Below are 19,795 nucleotides of genomic sequence, written 5' to 3'. Positions count from 1 at the left end.
CGGAGCCAAGGGAAAGGGAGGAAAAATTAAAAGCCACCAGACAGCCTCTCTTGATTTTTGTACATTCTGAACATTGACTTTGAAAATTTTCTGAAACAGCACTTTTTTTCCTAACCCGAGGAAAAGTAAAGGCTGCAGGTTACATAGACGTGGTAGAGATGTGTTTCTCTGCAGAAACATCCCCATAAAAATTTTTTCTGAAACAACGAGGTGAGGGGGAGTCCAGTCTCTATTAATACTCCTCTCAATTCCCTTTGCTGTCTGTTTCTGTCTCTGGCTTGACAATCCCTGAATTCTTGCTCTAACCCCCAGATCGTGTGTTTACAAAGTACCTAGGGGCTCTTGTCAGCCTGGTGGGGGGAAAAAAAAAAAACCACCAACTCTGTCCAACTTCTCGAGAGCTGTCAAATGCAATTAGAGTAAGTTGATAAGGGTTTGTTTCCAACTAATCCTCTGCGACTGGTTCTGCTCTGTCTCCTCACCCTCTTTTTACTAACTCCCCTCCCCCACACCTTCTCCACGGCTCGGCTCCCCCAACCTCTGAAGACCTCTATTCATGTGGCCCTGAACACTGAGCTCACATTGTCAAAAACAGACTTGCCTGCAATAGCCAGCAGTAGCCTCCTTCCACCTCACCATCCCAGAGGCAGCATTGTGTCCAGTAAGATGGGGGACACAGCGCCCCCACAGGCCCCCACAGGAGGGCTAGGGGGGGCCCCTGGGGCGGGGCTCCTTGGAGGGGGCTCAGTCACCCCGAGAGTGCACAGTGCTATCGTGGAGCGCCTCCGGGCTCGGATCGCCGTCTGCCGCCAGCACCACCTGAGCTGTGAAGGACGCTATGAGCGTGGTCGGGCTGAGAGCTCAGACCGGGAAAGAGAGAGCACCTTGCAGCTCCTGAGCCTGGTACAGCATGGCCAGGGGGCAAGGAAGGCTGGCAAGCACGCCAAGGCCACTGCCACTGCGGCCACCACGGCAGCCCCTCCACCGCCCCCTGCTGCCCCTCCTGCAGCCTCTCAAGCAGCGGCGACAGCAGCCCCACCGCCCCCACCAGACTATCACCATCACCACCAGCAGCACCTGCTCAACAGTAGCAATAATGGTGGCGGTGGTGGGATCGACGGTGAGCAGCAGTCACAAGCTTCAACCCCTGGGGACCAGAGGAACTCAGCCCTGATTGCGGTAAGGCACCTGGTTTTCTCATGATTCTGGCTGTGGTCCGGTGGCCTTTTGTGAGGGTAGAGCTTGCCTTGGCCTGAGGGGGAGCGGACAGCAAGGAAAAGGGCCAAGGTGTTACCTGGCTACCTCCCAGGCCATCCGATAGGCAGTCTGTGCAGCTTTACACTCTTACTCATCAAGTTCTGCCGGTGCTCATTCATGGGTATTCCTGCACTCATAGGCTGTCTCTTAGGAAGTAGAAAGCCCGAACTTCCCAGAGGCCCTCTGGAGTCAAGAGGTGGCTACAGGCTGGCAAGATCTGAGTGAGCCGCTGAGGAAGGCCCTGTCCTCACAGATCTTCTGTTCTGGCTAGCCAGCTCTGAGTAGGCCCAACGAGCGGGGCTTCAGCCTGAATTCCTCTGTCAGTCCAGCTGACCTTCCTCAAAGCCTTTTCCTGCTCTTCCCATTTCCCCTTTGAAGTGGCCCCTTCTTGGGTTAAGAGACCGTAAGTGGCGATCTCTAACAGAGAAGTTCCATGAGTGTCCCCTCAGTCGAAAGAGAAATGTGGGGGAAACATCCCCGAGACTAGTGAGGGAATGTTTCTGAGAGGCTTACTCCCTGATTTCCCAGGGATGCCCCAACTGCCCCCCTCCCATCTAGCTTCTTTTCCCGGGCACCACAGGCAGTTCATGCCAGCTGACAGCATTCAGGACAGTGAGCAGGCACGGAAGGGGCCGTTTACACGCTATCATCCTAGGAAGTACCTTGTCTTCAGCCACTCCTGGTGACAGGACATCAAACCTGAAAGTTCTGACTGAAGTTTCTGGCTGGCAGTTCTTCCTCAGAGGCACAGACACACCCCATCCCAGAGGGAGTATCCCTTGAATCATTGGTTCTCGGTGCCAGTCCTGGTCAGGTGACCGCCTGCCGTGCACCGGCTTCCCCTGGATTTGCCAGGCTGGTGGCCTCTGGGTAGAAGGTGGAGCCCTGCCCCGCGGCCCTGCAGGCCACCTCCATTTCTGAGGTCTGTGGGGCCCTTGATCTTCTGTGTCTGCTCGCAGCACCGCTCCGGCTTGCCCAAGCCAGCCCTAATAAAAGTCAGCAACAGGAAATGGCCATATGAGACTAAAAGTACTCCCAAAGCCCAAAGGAGAGGAGGACAGTGCGTCCAACTCCTTTTCCAAAGGAGCTTGAAAAGGAGCTCTAGAGCGCGGACCCCCTCTCCCTGCCCCAGCCAGGCCTATAGGATGCTTCTTTGTGGCTCCCCCTTATATCTAGCCTGGGTGTATGGTGAAGTTTCTAGAAGTTCTGGGAAAGCTAGGTTAGTGGTCATCTGCCCCACCACATACACATTTTGCTTGGGTTGCCTAGAACTGCAACTCCCTGGCATGAGCTCCAGAGGAAAAATAACTGGTAACAGTTGAACTACCCAGTGTTTGCTGTCTCATCCTTGAATGCAGTTGACCTTTGGGGTCCTATTAGAGCTTCAAGGTCTAGTTTCCCTTCCCTACCACCTGTTCCATCCCCGCCACTCCCTGGAATTCCCTAGGAGAGCAGTGGGAGTTTGTTTTGTGAAAGGGAGCTGCTGAGGTGAATGGCAGAGGGGGTGGGGGTGGGGGGTGGGGAAATCACTCAAAGGGAGAGAAGAATGAGGTTTGTATGTATGTGTGTGTCACTGGCATCTGCAGCCAGAAGCATCTAAATGCCTTGATTGTCCCTAGTAAATTTATAATCTGTCTGCAAGTCTCCCAATAATACCGCTTTGTGCACTTCGCAGTCTCCTGGTAAGTGTTTCTGGGGATGACACAGGGGACGAGGCGCTCAGCCTTTTTCAGGGGAGAAGACCGATATCTGGCCAGGGTGCCAAGACTGGAGGTGGCCCTCGCATCTCGGCCTCTGCCAGGAAGGTGGCATGTCTGCTTATGGCCATTTTTTATTTTTTCTTTTCTCCAACGTGGAAGTAGAATGAGGCTGGCTCTTTTGGGGGCGGGGAGAGGGGGGACTTTGGGATGCAGAATGAAACCAACCAACCTCAGTGGTTATTGTAACTTTACGATAGCACTCTCCATGCTGGGAGGAAGTGAGAGGAGGGGGGCCTGCCTTTCCGGACTGAAGGCTTACTGCTGCAGAAGCCAGAGGTGGCTGTTGTACCACTCCTGTTCCGAGAGAGAATCTGATTCCTCCCTTCTAACCACCAGCCACCTCCTGAAACATTGCCTTGGAGGAGACCCCTCTCTGAGCTCGGTGATGATGAGAGGTGCCCTGGGAGTTAGGACTAAAAAGAACAGTTTCTTTCTGATGGTTGCTTTTCATTGAAAACGTGTGACTTTGCAAAGGTTGATCCACCACCCCCTTTTTGGTTATTGGAAATTCCCTTCTCCATTTTAGCTTCTAAATTTGGAGCTTTGTTACTCAGCATGGTACTCAGAGATGGTGATGCAAGTACTGTATGAACCCGATAACATTGTGTTTGAAGGGAGGCCTGGGCACTGGAGACTGATTCATCCCTGCACATTAGATCGGCAGGTCCCTCCTCACATGGGCTCCTCTTATTTTCAGAGACACTATTAATTTAAAGGGGGACTTTGCGCAGAATGAGTGGCAGAGTTGTTTCTAAATTTTATCGCTGTGTGCATGACCAGATTTACTTCTCTCTGGGTGTGTTGAAGGTTTAAGAGTTAATCCATATGCCATAAGTGGCCATAAATGTCCTTTCGGGGGGAGAGAGAGAGAATATTGGTCATCTAAAATCAAATATGCACTGAATCCTCAGATGGAATCTCTGTATGCTGCGTAGTTGCTAGTACAATGCCTAGTATGGAGTCAGTAATACTGGAACGTGGATGGCAGGGGAACTTCTGGTCTGTGGGATTGCGTCGACCTGAGGGCTATTGTGCTGCAAGAAATATATAAAGTCTGAGTTTTTTCAGTAGCCCAAGTTTCCAGAACAATGCAATAACCTCCAAGCCAGTGCTAATGCTCTCCACATTGACAGCCTAATTCTGCAGCCCTTACTCAGCCAATTTCTTCGTTTAGCTCAAGTGCAAGTTCAGGGAAAGCCCCATTGCTGCAGAGACTGCAGGAACAGGGCCTTTCAGAGGGCCTGGATTATAGGGCTTTGAGCAGATCTGCATTTCTAACCACTTGGAGCAGGCTTTAGGCACTGAATCATTTTCTGGTGAAGTCCGTTTGAATCTTTGAATGAACTGTGAGACTGAATAATTGCTGGTCCAATACAGTAAGGTTTAGAGCTTCTGCGGTTCGTTATTAATCTTTCCCTTTTGCCTGAGACAAGCTCTTTTTTTCCGTTGCATAGACTGGGTTGCCGGGATGGATAGATAAGTGGTTCCAAGTCATCTTTGGCTTTAGAGATTATCTTTTCTCTAACGTAGTGTGGAGGAAAGAAAGCAGATCAGACAGGGAGTCTGCCTCCCCGATTCTGTGCCTGCTTGTTCACTAACCAGATGGGTGACCTAGGACAGGTTACTTAGCAGTCATCTGTAAAACAGAGAGAACAATATTGCTGTCCTAGCTTGTTGAGAGAAGCACATGAATGTGTGTTTCTGAACAGGCGTTGGGAAAAAATAAAGCACTATAGAAATGCAAGGCATTATTACTAGTATTGCTAATAATAAACTACTAAGCAACGAATCATAATACCGGTTTTTCCAGGGATTAAAAGGATACTTAAGCTTTCAGTTGTCTGTTTTAAATGGTGAAATAGCTTTTATTGTAAATAGAGGGATTGGTATTTCAAATTTAGCGCTGCCAAGATAAGACTGAGTTATCAGTGTGCTTAAGTGTTCCTGAAGGTGCCAGGAAATCTTAGTCAAAACGTGCCTCGTTGTGAAAGTGCCTAGGGTCCTTGTGCGCATGTCTTTTACGGGCCCCTGCCGGGACCAGAGCAGCTTGGGAAAGGTGTGTCCACCGGAGCGTCTAAGGAATATTAGAAAAGTCGTTTGCACAAATGGCATGGGAAAGTTAAATATTTTGTCAACAATAGTCTAAAATGTTAATTGTTAGCTTAAGAAAGTCAAACAAGTTAAATCATTGCCAGAGTTCCCTGGTTATTTTTAACTGATAATAATCAAGTTTCCAATTGACAGTTCACAGTCTGAGAGCTGTAAGTGGGGGGGTTTGAGAACAGAAACAGTTCATTGGCCAGATCTGGGTGTCTCCAGCTGTCTACATGATAAATATCCTCCCCAGGACAGTGATAGGAGTGTTTACATTATTTATATATGCAGCCATCATTTCCTTAAGAACTGACCTATTTTTGTTCTGTTTTCCAGAACAAAGTAATAAAGGGAGAGTTCTTATCTCTCCAGGACCTTCCTACTACTTCTTTCAAGTAAATATAATTATAAGATCTCGCAAAGGCAAAAGAGTTCAAGTGGAGAGAGAAGTTGGTACAATCCTTTATCAAAAATGGACAGAAAGCTTGCTTTGACAGCGAGGGCTGTTATGTCAAGCAAGACGCCTTGCTTGTTTGGGTCAATGTTTGTTTACAGAAGACATCTGTGTTCTTTGAAATAATGTCCTTGTTAGGTGATGTTTTTCAAACCTTAGAGTTCTAAACCTTCCAGTTTAATATTGTGTGGCTTCCCTCTGCCTGTAAACCTTTTGTAAGTTACCGAGACAAACGTGGGTTTTCAGATTTCTAAGACGTAATAATTAAATATGACTAAAAGAGCGGCTATGATTAGCTGTTCTTGTTTTTAATTGTTGTTGTGTGTGTTTGTTTTTAGTGCTGCTATTTAGTCTCAAAAAGCCTGGATGGAAATTTTAAAAAATCATCCATTTTGCCGTGCAGGGCAACAAAGCTATCCCAAGTGGATTCTGCTACTTCCTTGTTCTTTAATTCAGGCCCTTATATATGTTCATAGGCTGGATCATGTTTAATGTAAACAATTCCAAATTCTTTCTTCTGCATTTTCGTGCTAATTTCCCTCACACTCTAACAGGCTCTATAGGGGAATAGGGAGAAATATGGCTAAAGACAGTCCCTGCTTGCCTACCAATCCACTGGGCAAATCAAGACCACGTTGGTAAAGGAACGTACAAGTACGAAATAGGTGGAATGGACCAAAACTGATGTCAAAAATCAGAAGGAAAAAGGACTTAGTACTCATTGAGCCCTAGAATGTACCAGGCACTTTTATATTTTATATAATGCCTTAAAAAAACAAACAAAAAAAACACGCTGGCGAGTAAGCAACAATTGCCCCACTTCACAAATAAGGAAACCGAGTCTTAGAGCAATAGCAAATGGGAGAATTTAGCGCACAGATTTTATATTTTGACCTGTATCCAGATCTACTTCACACCTACTAGCTGGATGAGCTTGTGGAAATGACTTTATTCTTCTTGGCCATCAGTATCTTCATCTGGAAAACAAAGCTAGCGCTCTTTACCGGAACATTCCGCACAGTGCCGGACACACAGGAGGTTCTCAAAATGGGAGGACTGTTAGGGGTTGGTAGGAGAGAGCTTCAGACCCGGGCCGGGGAGAGCCTTTGTGCGGGTCGGCAGCAGGGCCTGGGAGGAGGGAGTGTGGGGAAACGTGGGACGGGATCGCTGAGGGCGGATGGGTATCCAGGTCAGGTGTGGGACAGAGTGGAGCCTGGCTGACGGCGTTGGGTGTGAGTAGTGAGAGGGACAGGTGAGCTTGATCCCATTGCTGGCGGGGCTGAAGCTCTGGCAAGAGTACGTCAGTAGCCCAAGAAAATGGTAGAGCAAGGAAGGCTCTGAGAAGTCAGCATCTGTGAAGCAATAATAATCCTTCATACACTTGAAGACAAGTATTACACTTTCCCTCCGGCAGCCTCTTCTCAGAGCACATTGCCTAAGTGTTCTGTATTACCTATCTTCAGGTCCCTGGAGCTGCTTAATGCCTTGCTATTTACACACTTCCCTTCTTCCCGGTGAGTTATATACAGCATGACATGGCCTTTGGCATGGAAAGGAGACGGTTTTAAAACACGCTCGCTAGACACAGAAGAGAAACTAAAAGAAGCCGAACCGAGGACATGCACCTTTCTTCCTAGGCTCCCCAGGCCTTCCAGAGCAAGTAAGAATTGCCCTGGGGGAAAAGTGGCTTCTCTTGACGTGTAAACTTCCCTTCCCAATGAATGAGTTTGCCTGTTTATGAACTTGGCAAAACTCATTTCATTAAAATAAAAAAAAAATTGTGAGTAGAAACTTATGAGGGGCTGTGATTCCAGATGGTGTTTGAGATTTTGCTCGCTTGCTTTTTAGTGCAGATATGTCCCATAGCTTTCGCTTGCCCTAAGCTTCAGTGGGGTCCCATTTTCCCGTTTGGTCCAAGTTCACGTGGCACAGGGAAAGTTCCCTAAGGAAAAGATGGCAGAGGAGAAAAGCCAACACTTTCTGATCGAAGGCATGATGATGTCGGGGTGCCGACCACAGTGAACGGCTGCCAGTTTCGACCCTTTCCAACTTGTATCTCAGGGGCAGATGTGAAAGACTCAGAGCTGTTCAATTTCCCTAGAGAGGGGATGAGAAGAGATGCCCACCCGTTCTCCACTAGTCTTAAAAGAAGGCCAGAGAGTTGGGCCCTACCCAATTGCTGAAGGAATGGCTATGAAAATGGGCAAATAACAGTGTGTTCGCGCGCTGCGCTCTCCATAGGTTTTAATGACTTTAGCAAAGGTCCCAAAATTTTACACCAAGATTGTGGACATGGGTGCTTTACGGAGTTCGGAAATTAGCTATTAATTCAGTAAAGAATTGTTGTGCAGTAATTCTATGCCATGAAAGTTCATGTATCCATGGTGAGCAATTTGATATAGACTTTGCCCTCTTAGTATTTACGGCTAGGAGGGGTGTGGATAGGGTTGGAAATAGAGGTGTGAAAGTTGGCTTAAGGAGACAGGGCGGCATAGCAGTTAAGAGGGGGGTGAGACTACCTGGTTTCAGATCCACAACTTTACCACTTAATAGCTGTGTCTTCTTGGTTAAGTTAATTGAACTCTCCTGCCTCAGTTTCCTAAGCTGTAAAATGGAGTCATAGTAATAGAACTAGTCCAGGTTGTTGATTAAATGAGGTAATTGCTTGCCACCTAGTAGAGGCTCAGTACAATTTAGCTGTTGTTACTGTGAAAGGTGACCTGCCTGAGTCAGATTCATGTTTTTTTCCGGCTCAGGATTCCATCTTCAGAATATGTGAGAGACGTTTAGTGGGGCATGGCTTTTTTTTTTTTTTTTTAAAGATTTTATTTATTTATTTGACAGACAGAGATCACAAGTAGGCAGAGAGGCAGGCAGAGAGAGAGGAAGAAGCAGGCTCCCCACCGGGCAGAGAGTCTGATGTGGGGCTCGATCCCAGAACCCTGGGATCATGACCTGAGCCAAAGGCAGAGGCTTTAACCCACTGAGCCACCCAGGCATCCATAGCTTTTCTTTTTAATATCTATTAAAATGGTTAGTGATAGATCCCGTATTATCCAGTTTCCCAAAATTGTCTAATATGGAGATGTCATCTGGGATAGATTCACATTTTCCCTGGCGTGGGTTTAATAGTGTTCTTCTTGAGAACAGGATCAATGAATAACCCTTCCATTCCTGGGATTCTAGGACCTCTGATCTAGAACTTGACTAGACTGTTTATTTGACACATAGAGTGTTTATTTGACACATAGAGGCTGGCTTTCCATTCAGTTGCCTAGCAAGTTGTGGGTAAGTGAGAAACTTAAACTGTTTATCGAGAGTTTGGAATCATTAAAACTGATTAGTCCAAATTTACCCACTTAACTGAATTATTAATTGAGACTGCTGAATAATTCTTAAGTGAATCTGGTCACAGAGTCACAAAGAGTTAGAAGTTCCCTCCTGTGGAAATTTCAAATTATGTTTTTGAAAGTCAGATCCCTGGCTCAAGTCACTAAGAAATCAGTTAACTCACTGTAACCGCAAATGAACAGCAACAGGAGTTTGTCCTCTTCCCACCCCTGACCTGGGGCATGTGGAAAATTTCACGCCATTGATGTGGTTCTTAGCTTAGAATCTCTTCCTTGCTCAGTATCACCTAAAAGTTGATGCCATAAGAAATGTGAGGAAAATGTTGCCAAGGCTTCAAAGCAAGTTTTATTGAGGATGATTCTTAATCAAAAGCACGATGTTTCTCTGAAGAAGGGACAGGATAAGACTAGGAATAGTCTCGTTGGGTGGATGATGTTTGGGCAGGGATGGATTTATTGGTTCTAACTCAGCAAAGAATGTAGTCAAAATTTTTTTGTTAGTGTGTTTATTCCCCATCGTTTCCACTTAATCCCCCTCTTCCTCTTGAAGTGAAATGTTCTTAGGAAACGTAGAGTCAACCTCGTGTTGGGTTTGTTTTGTTTTATATTGTTTTAACAGTGTTCTTGCTTCCTGAGTCGTCATGGCAGTTCATATGTTGATAGAGAATCATTAACATTGTCGTTTTAAAACTGTTCTTCTGTCAGAAATGTGGCTGAGTTTTATTTGTGGACTTTTCCCAGCAACACTGATAACTGTCGCCCACATGCAGCCCAACACCTTGAACTCCTCGTTGAGCGACAAAGTTCTCTTCAGGTGTTTCGGATGGATTTGAATGGAAAGTTAATTACGTGCCTGGGTTTGGTTTTGTTTGTGCTAGTTTTTTCCTTTTCAGAAAATTTACTTCAGGCAGAAGTTTGCTACAACTTCTAATAACTTACCGGGAGACTTTCAGATAGCAGTATAATCTCTTAACGCTGTGGTAACCAGAGTGCAAAGACGTGGCTTAATTGAATACAGTATGTACCTGTACCATGTCTTTGGAATGATGATTGCCATTCTTAAATGAATGTGCACTGCTCATTTCTGGAGCTCTCTGGGATCTCAATTGCGTAAAAAATGAAAGCATTCTCTGGCTAAGCCGCTGAGAAACGAAGTTTTTTTGTTGATGTTTTTGTTCACCTCACTGGACCAACCGGCTAAGGCTTGCACATTTGACTGCCACAATGCACCATGTAATTTCAGACAGCAAAAGCATGTGCTAGTGGTATTGTCCCATTTGGTTGTTTCACAGAGTGTTGAAAAAGTCCAAAGTACAGACAGAAGAGTAAACTGGAAAGAGCACCGATCCTCCTGACAGAAACAACGGGCAGAGAGGCAGTAGTTGAGTGAAGTTTGCGCCCAAGTCCTGTAGCCCCTGCACCAAAGAGAGCTTCCTTTTCTCGCTTAGATTCTTTGCATGTGGATCTGTTTGCAGGCTCAGTCCCCCAGAGAGAGATTCTGAAGTGTCTTTGTGCTAAATTAAACATTAGTTTTCTCCTTGGGAACTTGATCTTCCAGAGACGAGGCAACAATATCTTTCTGAGAGAACTCCCAGCTAAACATTTCCCTCAGGAAGAGACCAGCTCCGGAGCCTTTTCATCTCCACTGTCTGCTTAGCTGGTGTGAGTGTGTGTTGCATAGGAATTGGGATGGCTAACCAGGTCTAGAAGCCCATGGAGCAAGGACTTGTACTCTAATCCTTGGTAGAATGCCGAGGGACCCACGCTGGCTTAGCATATAATAAATGGAAATGGTCAGAGCATCCCCCAGATCATGGAAGATTTTAACCAACGACAGGAAGGAGTAATTCCTTTGCTCATTGCCTCCCAAATTCTGTACCCACAGCAATGAAAGGGAGTATGTTACATACAAGCAATGTTATTTCTAGTCATCTCTCATCTCCATCCTGCCCAGCCCCCAAGAGGGTTAGTTCATACTGATCTGAAAATAGGACACTATTCTATCAATTTATAGGGTAGCATAAGCCCTTAGTGAGAAAACACACCAAATTCTTTACTCACAGATGAAAAAAATTAAAGCCCATTTAAAAGGGTAGTAGAGGCTGGACTAGAACCCACATTTTCTATTCCAGGTTATAAAGAGTTGTCCTTTTATTAAGGACTTTTTAAAGAAGAATATTTATTTATTTATTTAAAAGATTTTATTTATTTAAAAGATTTTATTTATTTATTTGTCAGAGAGAGCACGAGCAGGGGGAGTGGCAGACAGAAAGAGAAAGAGGCTCCCTGCTGAGCAAGGAGCCCCATGTGGGACTAGATCATAGGACCCTGGGATCAGGACCTGAGCCAAAGGCAGACGTTTAACCAACAGAGCCACGCAGGCATCCCAAGACTGATTTAATTATTTAAGAGAGAGGGAGAGGGTGCATGGTGGGGCTCGATTTCACCACCCTGAGACCACTACCCTGAGATCGCGACTTGAGCTGAAACCAAGAGTTGGACACCTAACCAGCTGTGCCACCCAGGTATCTCTTATTAAGGACCTTTTATAAATCTGTAAAAACAACAGGGGCAATTTGGGAATTTTTATTAACATTTTGGTAGTAGAAGGAGCAAGAACCTACTAGATCATCTTTTAAATGATCACAGTGATTCCATCCCACATACCCCTTTGTAATGTGACTTTACCACTCTTCCCATTCAAAAACAAGATGCTATCACCCCCGCCCCACCCGCTTGAATCTTGAATGGTCTTGTGGTTTGTTTTAACTAGTAGTATATGACAGAAACGACGTTGTGCTATTTGTGAGGATGGCCTTTAAGAAGCCCTCCTTCTTTTTTTCTTTTTTTTTTTTTTAAGATTTTATTTATTTATTTGTCAGAGAAAGAGCCACAGAGAGAGAGACTGAGCACAAGCAGGGGGAGCGGCAGGCATGGGCAGAAGCAGGCTCCCCACTAAGCAAGGATCCCAATGCAAGACTTGATGCCAAGACTCTGGGATCATGACCTGACCTGAAGGCAGACACTTAACCAACTGAGGTACCCGGGTGTCCCAAAAGGCCCTCCTTGCCTTAACATTTGTTGAGAGGGAACATCTTATATTAAGTGTTCTTACCACAAGTAATAGTAAAAATAATAAAGAGGGCAGGAGAAAACATCGGAAAGTGATAGGCATGGTTATGGCCTTGCCGGTGGTGATAGTTTCACAGATGTACACTTACCCAGACTTACAGAGCTGTGTATATTAAATACGTGCAGCTTTCTAGATGCCAATCATACCTCAGTAAAGTGGTTAAGAAAAAGAAGCTTTTTGGAGACCTGAGACTGCCATATAAAGGAGCTGGTGTAGCCAGCTGGAGGCGGAGTGTCCACACGCAGAGTGGACCAGCACCGGCTGCCAACACGAGAGTGAAACCATCTCATGCCAGCCCGTCCTCCAGCTCTGTGCAGCCAGATGAGTGAGTGAGCCCGGGGGAAATCGGCAGAGGAACCATCCAGCCACCTCGAGAATCACGGGAAACATCGCATCGTGATTTGCAGCCACGAAGTTTTGGGGGTGCTTGGTTACTTAGCAAAGGTTAAGGGAATCAGAGCTGGGAAGCCTTAGCGGCGATGACCGCTCCAACTCTTTAAATGCGTCCCCCCCAGCGCTGGTCACTTAACCTCTCTGAGACTCATTTTCCGCTTTTCACAGTGGTAGAAATGGTGCCAGAACTTGCGAGGATTAAATGAGATAATACGTGGGAGCAGCTAGCGTGTGGTCTGGCCCGTGGTGGAGCCTCCCAAACATTCATTTCCTTGCTTGCTCCTTTGTCCCTTCTCATTGGGCTCTAATTTGATCCCCCCTGCCTTTGTCATCCTTGTCACTCTCACTTCATGTGCATCAAATTCTTAGAGGCTCCCCTAGCTCACCATTCCTCCCAACAGCAATTTATTTTTTCCCTCCTGGATGATGGCCTGGTGCTGTCGTTCCTCCTAACTACCAAATTTCCAGCATTCTTGTTACGCTCCAGGGAACACATCTGCCTTCGGTAGTCTCCCCTTAAAATAGAAAAGGGTTAACCTCATAAAGATGTCACTCCCCCTTGTACTGCTATGCTGCTCTTGGGAGAGTCAAACAGCATAGCAAATATAGATGGGCAATGTAATTGCATTCGATCTTCTAGGTCACAGGAGACTTTGCTAGCTATAAACAGTGTGCAGGGGAGAAAGTAAACGTACTCCGTCTTAAAGAACAGTGTTTCTGAACTCACCTTTCCTTTTTCTTTCTTCTTTTCCTTTCTTTTTTGTTGCACATTATTCTAAGTCCCTCATCGTTCCCGCCTTACACTTCCCAATAAGTGAATAAACAAAGAGGGCACGTACAGGGACACTGTATTCTACATACTATACTTACCAGTAATAGGGTAAGAGAGTCCTGGCCTAGGAATTAGATGTTGAAGGCCTAGTGATACTAATTAGTTGGGCAACTTAGTCAAGTCCTTTTAGCTCCTTGGTACGTAGTTTCCTTCTTGGAAAAACAATAAGGGGCACCTGGTGAGTGGCTTGGATCACCCCAGAGGCCCCCTTTGGGTGGAAACACGTTGGCTAAGTTCCCTGCTACTTCACTTTTCCTTTTTACATTTCAGTCTCTCCTTTAAATGCACCTGTTAGAAAGAACTGAAAGAAGGGAAGGTGACAAGGTGGGGAGGGTGTTTTGCTTTTTAAAGGAAATACTGGTGAGGAGGTTCTGAAGTAATCTGGGGAGCAAGGTCCAGCTGTGGCAAAGGCCGAGCGCACAGCCCTAAGAATTGCTTAACACTCTTCCTGGGAGTCATGAACGAATCACTCCATCACTGACCTTGTTTGTTGGAGCTTAGGGTTCCAGTATGAAAAACACAGTTGTAGGCCTAGCGTTTGATTCATTGCATTTATTTTTAGAGGAAGTACTGTTTTTGTTTGCCTAGATTATCCTAGCCACACTTGGGACATTTCTATGGGTAAAGAAGTTCCCCGAATGAGTACCCCTGTGAAATAATTCATGAAATATAAAATGTGAAATGAAAAGGAAAAGAGTGGGGCGCCTGGGTGGCTCAGTGGGTTAAAGCCTCTGCCTTCAGCTCAGGTCATGATCCCAGGGTCCTAGGATCGAGCCCTGCATCGGGCTCTCTGCTCAGCAGGGAGCCTGCTTCCTCCTCTCTCTCTGCCTGCTTCTCTGTAATCTCCATCTGTCAAATAAGTAAATAAAATCTTTAAAAAAAAAAAAAGAAAAGGAAAAGACTATCTTACGGAGCCTGCTTTCCTCAGGAATTGACTAGTCTGTCTGTCTCTCTCTCTCACACACACAATTGGAAAGTGCAGATTAATGGATGGGATTTTATACGTGTCATCACTTCATTTTAAAAATATGTTTCTGCTTTAAAGAGGAGCTACAAAAGAAAGTCACTGAGAAATTGGTCTGGGGGAGGGGAATTCAATCCACTGCCTCTTCTTTTTTTTTTTTTTTTTTTTTTACCTTCTTATCACTAAAACCCTAAGCAGAGAGTGTAATCACCTATTTCCCAAGGCAGCCCTAAGCCCTTAAAACTCAGATCTGTTTGGGGATTTAATAGAACTGGAAAAAAGGAATGCTTAGGATCTGCTCCAGACAAATCAACAAAGGAAAATTTACCCAACCGCATATTAAATCTAGAGGATTTCTTTGATAGCACCATTCCCTCCCTCCCTGTCTCTTGATTTGGTTAGAGAACAGCTCTGCAAATTGCATCTTTATGATTCCTAGAATCTTTGGGGTCTGTGGATCCTATCTGAGGCTCTTGGACAGTCCAGTGCATTTTCTTTCACAAAACAAGATGTAACTAGAAGGAAGCCAAAAGGGTCATTTGGTTGTGGCTGTCATCTCATTTTTGTTACCAAGGGTAGACACATTTAGTTTCATTGTCTGTTAGATTAGAGCCTTAGAGATGATGACTTTTTTCTAGTAACTTTTAAACTCCTTAGCTTTTCTTCTAAGGTTTTGTTTTTTGTTTTTGTTTTTTTAGATGAAAATGTCTTGGTATTATGCTATGCAACATTGCTTTTTCTTTTTAAAAATACTAAGATAAAGGAAGTCAAGCTGTCTTTTGTCTAATAGATCGAGTCTTACTTTTGCTAGGGAAATATACCCCAGATACCCATCACACAGATGCCTGCACACCCGCCATCCCTCCACACATGCCATCCCTCCACACACACACACACACACACACACACACACACCCTTTTCCACCATAATTATTTTTAGTATATGTGGGCACAAATTGGTTACGTAGATGACTTACCGAGAAAATAAAATGAAGAAATACATTAAAGAGTATGGGAAAGAAGATCAGTTTTAATAGAAGTTGCTCCAAAAGACAAGAGAATGCCAGATTGCAGGAACTGGGAAAGAGAACATGGTGTCACAGTGGTAAGTAGTAGAATGACAAGGCACCTCCATTCTGGTCCAAGTTTTACTGCTAACTAACAGCATGACCTTGTGGCCCATCACCCGTCCTTTGCTGCTTAGTTTCCCTATTTGCAACCCCAAAATGTTGGATTCCACAGCACTTTCTTGGCTGGACTGTTCTTGTCATCCAGAGTTCAGCCCAAATATCACCTGCTTGGAGAGACCTCAGGGCTGGTTATCCTAACACACACACACTCTCTCTCTCTCTCTCTATCACACACACACACACACACACACACAATTGATCTCTTTCTCTCTCCACCTCCCCTCTCACTACGGAGGTGTTGTCTTCCTAACTCTTATCATTATCTGAATTTATGTCACTTACTTGTTTGCTGGTGCACTTCCTATCTCTCGCCACAGAAGGTGAGCTCAGTGAGATCAAAAAGCTTGTCAGTCTTGTTCACTACATGTGTCCTAGCCCTTAGTAATTCCTGGAGCATTTTGGATCCCCAGTAAATATTTATTGAATGAATGGTCAGATCAATGGCTTTGAAACTAGAGATGTCTTTCTTTCTTTTCTTTTTCTTTTTTTTTTAAGATTTTATTTATTTATTTGAAGAAAGGGAGAGCAAGCATGAGTGGGGTGAAGGGCAGAGGGAGAAGCAGACCCTCCACTGAGCAGGGACCCTGATGTGGGGCTTGATCCCGGGACTCTGGAATCTTGACATGAGCCAAAAGCAGATGCTTAACTGACTGAGCCACCCAAGGCCCCAAACTAGAGATGTCTTATGAGTCTTTCAGGAATAGAGGTACGAAAGAGAGAACAAAGAATGTATGGTGGGCCTGGGTAGTCCCCACCTCCTGTTTGATTATGCATTTTATACTTATAAAAGGCCAAGTTTTTAATCACAATGAAGTGTGTGTGTGCATGTGTGTGTGTGTATCTAAAAGCGTATTTATAAGTATAGGTATAGATATGCTTTGATGTGGTTAAAAACATGGTACCAGAGCTATAGCCGTTTGAAAGACACAGGAGTGTGATGATCATTTAAGATTTTTCCCAGATTGAAATTCCAAAGCCCAGCATCTCCTCAGTAGAAAACATTGGTACGAGGGCAAGGATGATGGAGTAGAAGTAACATATACTGAGTGACCACTATATGCTGGGTGCTGCGTTAGTCCCTTGCGCCACACAGGCGAGACAAAGTTCTTATTTGATGGAGTTTACATTTTAATGGCAGGCGGGGGGAGGACAGAGCATAAAACAAACAAAGGAATGAGATAAATTTTACTAGTGATACAGTACACAGCTCTTTGTTCCTTCAAGCGGCTGATTGGAGATTGATTTGGATTAATGAAACGGAAGCAAATCTGGGAAACACTTCAGGAAGTAGAAAGTGATAAGCATAAACAAACAGCTACCCTCAGAGTAGGGGATGGGCTCCTTTGCCAGTGCCTGGACAGCTGCCTGCGCCGTGGTCTGCCCTGGCCAGGCGGGGTGCTGCGTTGGCCAGTCTGTGCACAGTGCGGCTCCCAATGCTCTTTAGGGAGGAAGGTGGTCCTGTCAGCGTCGTCTGTGCCTTAGAGCTGTTGTGATCATTCCGTTAGGAGTCACTGAGATTTGAGAATTCAAGACAAACTCTGGAAAGGTGCCCTTTGAGGAGAAGAAGAATATTGCCCCTCCTTAGCAATGGCAAACAAATAGGAAATTAGCATCAGAACCAAAAGGAGGTAGAGGCATAGTAGGTTCTCAGGGGGCAGTCCAAAGTAGTAACTGGTATTTGCAATTGTAATAATACCCTCTTACATGTACACAACCCATATTGCCTGCACAGAAATCCTATGTTATAAATAAGGCAAGTAAGTGTTCGGGGTGCCTGGGGGATTCAGTTGGTTAAGCGTCCGATTCTTGCTTTCAGCTCAGGTCATGATCTCAGCGTCCTGAGAGGGAGCACCCTGTTGGGCTTAGTGCTGGGTGGGGAACCTGCTTAGGATTCTCTCTCTCCCTCTCCCTCTGCCCCTCCTCCCCTCAAAAAACATAAATAAGACAAATGTAGCTTATTTATTTATTTATTTTTACTTTTTTAAAGATTTAATTTATTTGACGGGGAGAAACATAGCGAGAGAGGGAACACAAGCAGAGGAGTGGGAGAGGGAGAAGCAGGCTTCCCGCTGATCAGGGAGCCCAATGTGGGTCTCGATCCCAGGACCCTGGGATCATGATCTGAGCAGAAGGCACTCCTTTAATGACTGAGCCACCCAGGTGCCCCAAATGTAGCTTTTTAAAATTTTACATAGGGGAAACAGACGCGGAGAAGTTGAGGGATACTAATAATATCTTACTTTTGAATAACAACTTTGCAGTTTGCTAAGTATGGACACACACATCATCTCAGTTTGTTCTCTGGGGTATTATTATGCCCATTTTAGAGACCAGTAACGGACTCACACTGGCCTACATTAACTCCAGTAGTGAGCAGAGATGTACCCTCCTGACCCCTGGGCCTGTCTGTGCAGGGCACAGCTGGCAAAGTTGAGGAGCTGAGTCCCAAATACATCACTGAATTTGCATCTAAGATGAGCTTCCAGAAGCATACCCACACAGGATTTGAAGCAATGACTCTCCTAGAAAGAATGTCAATCATGAACGGAATGAGGATGTCAGGCACCCAGGGCACATCAAATCTAGAATAAGGGAGGCTGGAAAAAGGGAGTCTTTTTTCTTTTTCTTTTTAAAAATTTATTAATTTCTAAAAATGAATACACGGCAAGGTATGAAAGCTTTTTTAATTTGTGAAAGCCCACACTTTGCTCCCCATATTTCTTGGGGATCTAGTGAGCCAACTCACAGGTCTGGGGAGAGAGGGCTACAAGGTTGTTATGAATAGAAACTTGATCTGGAATCAAAGAAGCAGATTTGTCTGTGTGACTGAGATTGGTCTAAGTTTTTCTCAGTGTTCTTGCTTATTTTGGAATGAATATCTTAGATGGAACTTAAGGGAGAGGACCTGCAGCTCTTGCTGAAAAGTGATTTTTTAATCCATTCAGATCCAAGTTGAATCTGTTTTTCATGCTGATGGGTGTTTTCTCATTACCTGGAGAAAATGCAGGAGTTCATATTTGATGGGATTTTGTTTCAGAGTTGAATATACCTTATTTATCTTTGTAGTTCTGGGGCCTGCAACAATGCCAGATACCTCATAAGTAAATGTGTGTTGAAATTAAACTGTGGTGAGCCTGAATTTTTAAAGGACCCCAGTATTTCTCTTTCTGTAACTAAACGTCCCATACACCTGATGTGGGACACTGGTCTCCAAGAGACCATTTTGGTTCAGTGTTTGTTTTGTTTTGTTTTTAAATCACAGTCATTAAGTGTTTAACATGTCAGGCACTCTTCTAAGTGTTTTTAGAATATGAACTCAAGTGTCCTCATAATCAAGTGATGAAGTAGGCACAATCTTATTTCCATTTGACAGATGAGGAAGGCACATGACCAGGTCACTCAGCCACGAGTGGTGGAGTCAGGATTTGAACAAAACAGGGGGATGCCAATACCTGTGTGTTTAGTATGGTTTCCTACTGCATCTAGGGGAAGGTCACTACACAGGTAATACCAGACTCCAGCTCACACATGACCCAGGCCTGCAATTTGGAAGCTCAAGTGCAAAACGGCATTGGAAAGTCAGTAGTGATTAGAGCTAACTCACTGTCTGAGGTGCAGAAGAAATTGAGAATGAATGCCTAGGGGCTACAGATGACTCTTTGAGACCATTCCCAACCTCCTGGTTTTCAAGAGGTAGAACACACTTGAACATGTAGGGTTTGCAAGTGACAAGTAGGTTTTGACTTGCATGCCAGGGGAGGTTGATAGTAACCACCTGGAGGGCTGTGAGGAGGGTTCTGAAGTGATATCCAAGCTTGGTGGGAAGAGGGACATGGTGGTTCATTATTGCTATCTGCTGTGGGCAGAGAGAAGGCAACATGGCTGACAAGTCCCTAGAATTTATTCTTCAGGCCCAGGAATCCAAATCTGGGGGAATCTTGAATAGAGATTCCTGATAAGATGTTAACTCTTTCCATGGAGGAATAATTCAAGATCTGATGATACCATTTTATAAAGTTAGGTTTAAATAGGTTACATAAATTGTAGCTTTAGGTTGTAAGTGCCTTGAAGATTGGTTTGTTCCTTGAAGACATTATAACCTGTGTTCTCTCTCAGAGCTCAGAGAAGGTAACTGAATTTTCTTTTATTTTATTTTTTTAGTATTTTATAAAGTGTAGTGCAAACTCAGCTTCATTCCCTCCCTGACTTGCAATAAGATTGCCCCTAAGCCAATTCTGGAGAGACCGTTACTTACGATCAGTATTCTAAGGGAAGTCCATTTTTGGTAGAAGCAGAAACAGAAACAGGGCAGAAATGGGAAAATGATGCCCCAGACGTGAGATCACCAGAACTTTCTTTTGGGAATCA

At 44.9% G+C, this 19,795-nt stretch overlaps 1 protein-coding gene across 1 annotated transcript in view; it reads left to right on the top strand.

Annotated features, from left to right (window-relative positions):
- Positions 1 to 666: 666 nt before the first annotated feature.
- MAML2 (mastermind like transcriptional coactivator 2) overlaps positions 667 to 19,795 on the top strand; it is a gene marked incomplete at its 5' end in the record, with an annotated part of 343,294 nt that continues 324,165 nt past the window's right edge. Inside the window, one exon of the mRNA XM_080815310.1 lies at positions 667 to 1,179. Within this exon, the coding sequence (XP_080671436.1) occupies positions 667 to 1,179 (513 nt within the window). The remainder of the gene's footprint in view (positions 1,180 to 19,795) is intronic.

The sequence above is a fragment of the Martes martes genome, assembly GCF_963455335.1.
Source record: "Martes martes genome assembly, chromosome: 10".
In the NCBI taxonomy this organism is placed as follows: Eukaryota; Metazoa; Chordata; class Mammalia; order Carnivora; family Mustelidae; genus Martes; species Martes martes.
The sequence above is the reverse complement of the archived record's forward strand: the minus strand, read 5'-3'. Positions and strand labels throughout refer to the sequence as shown.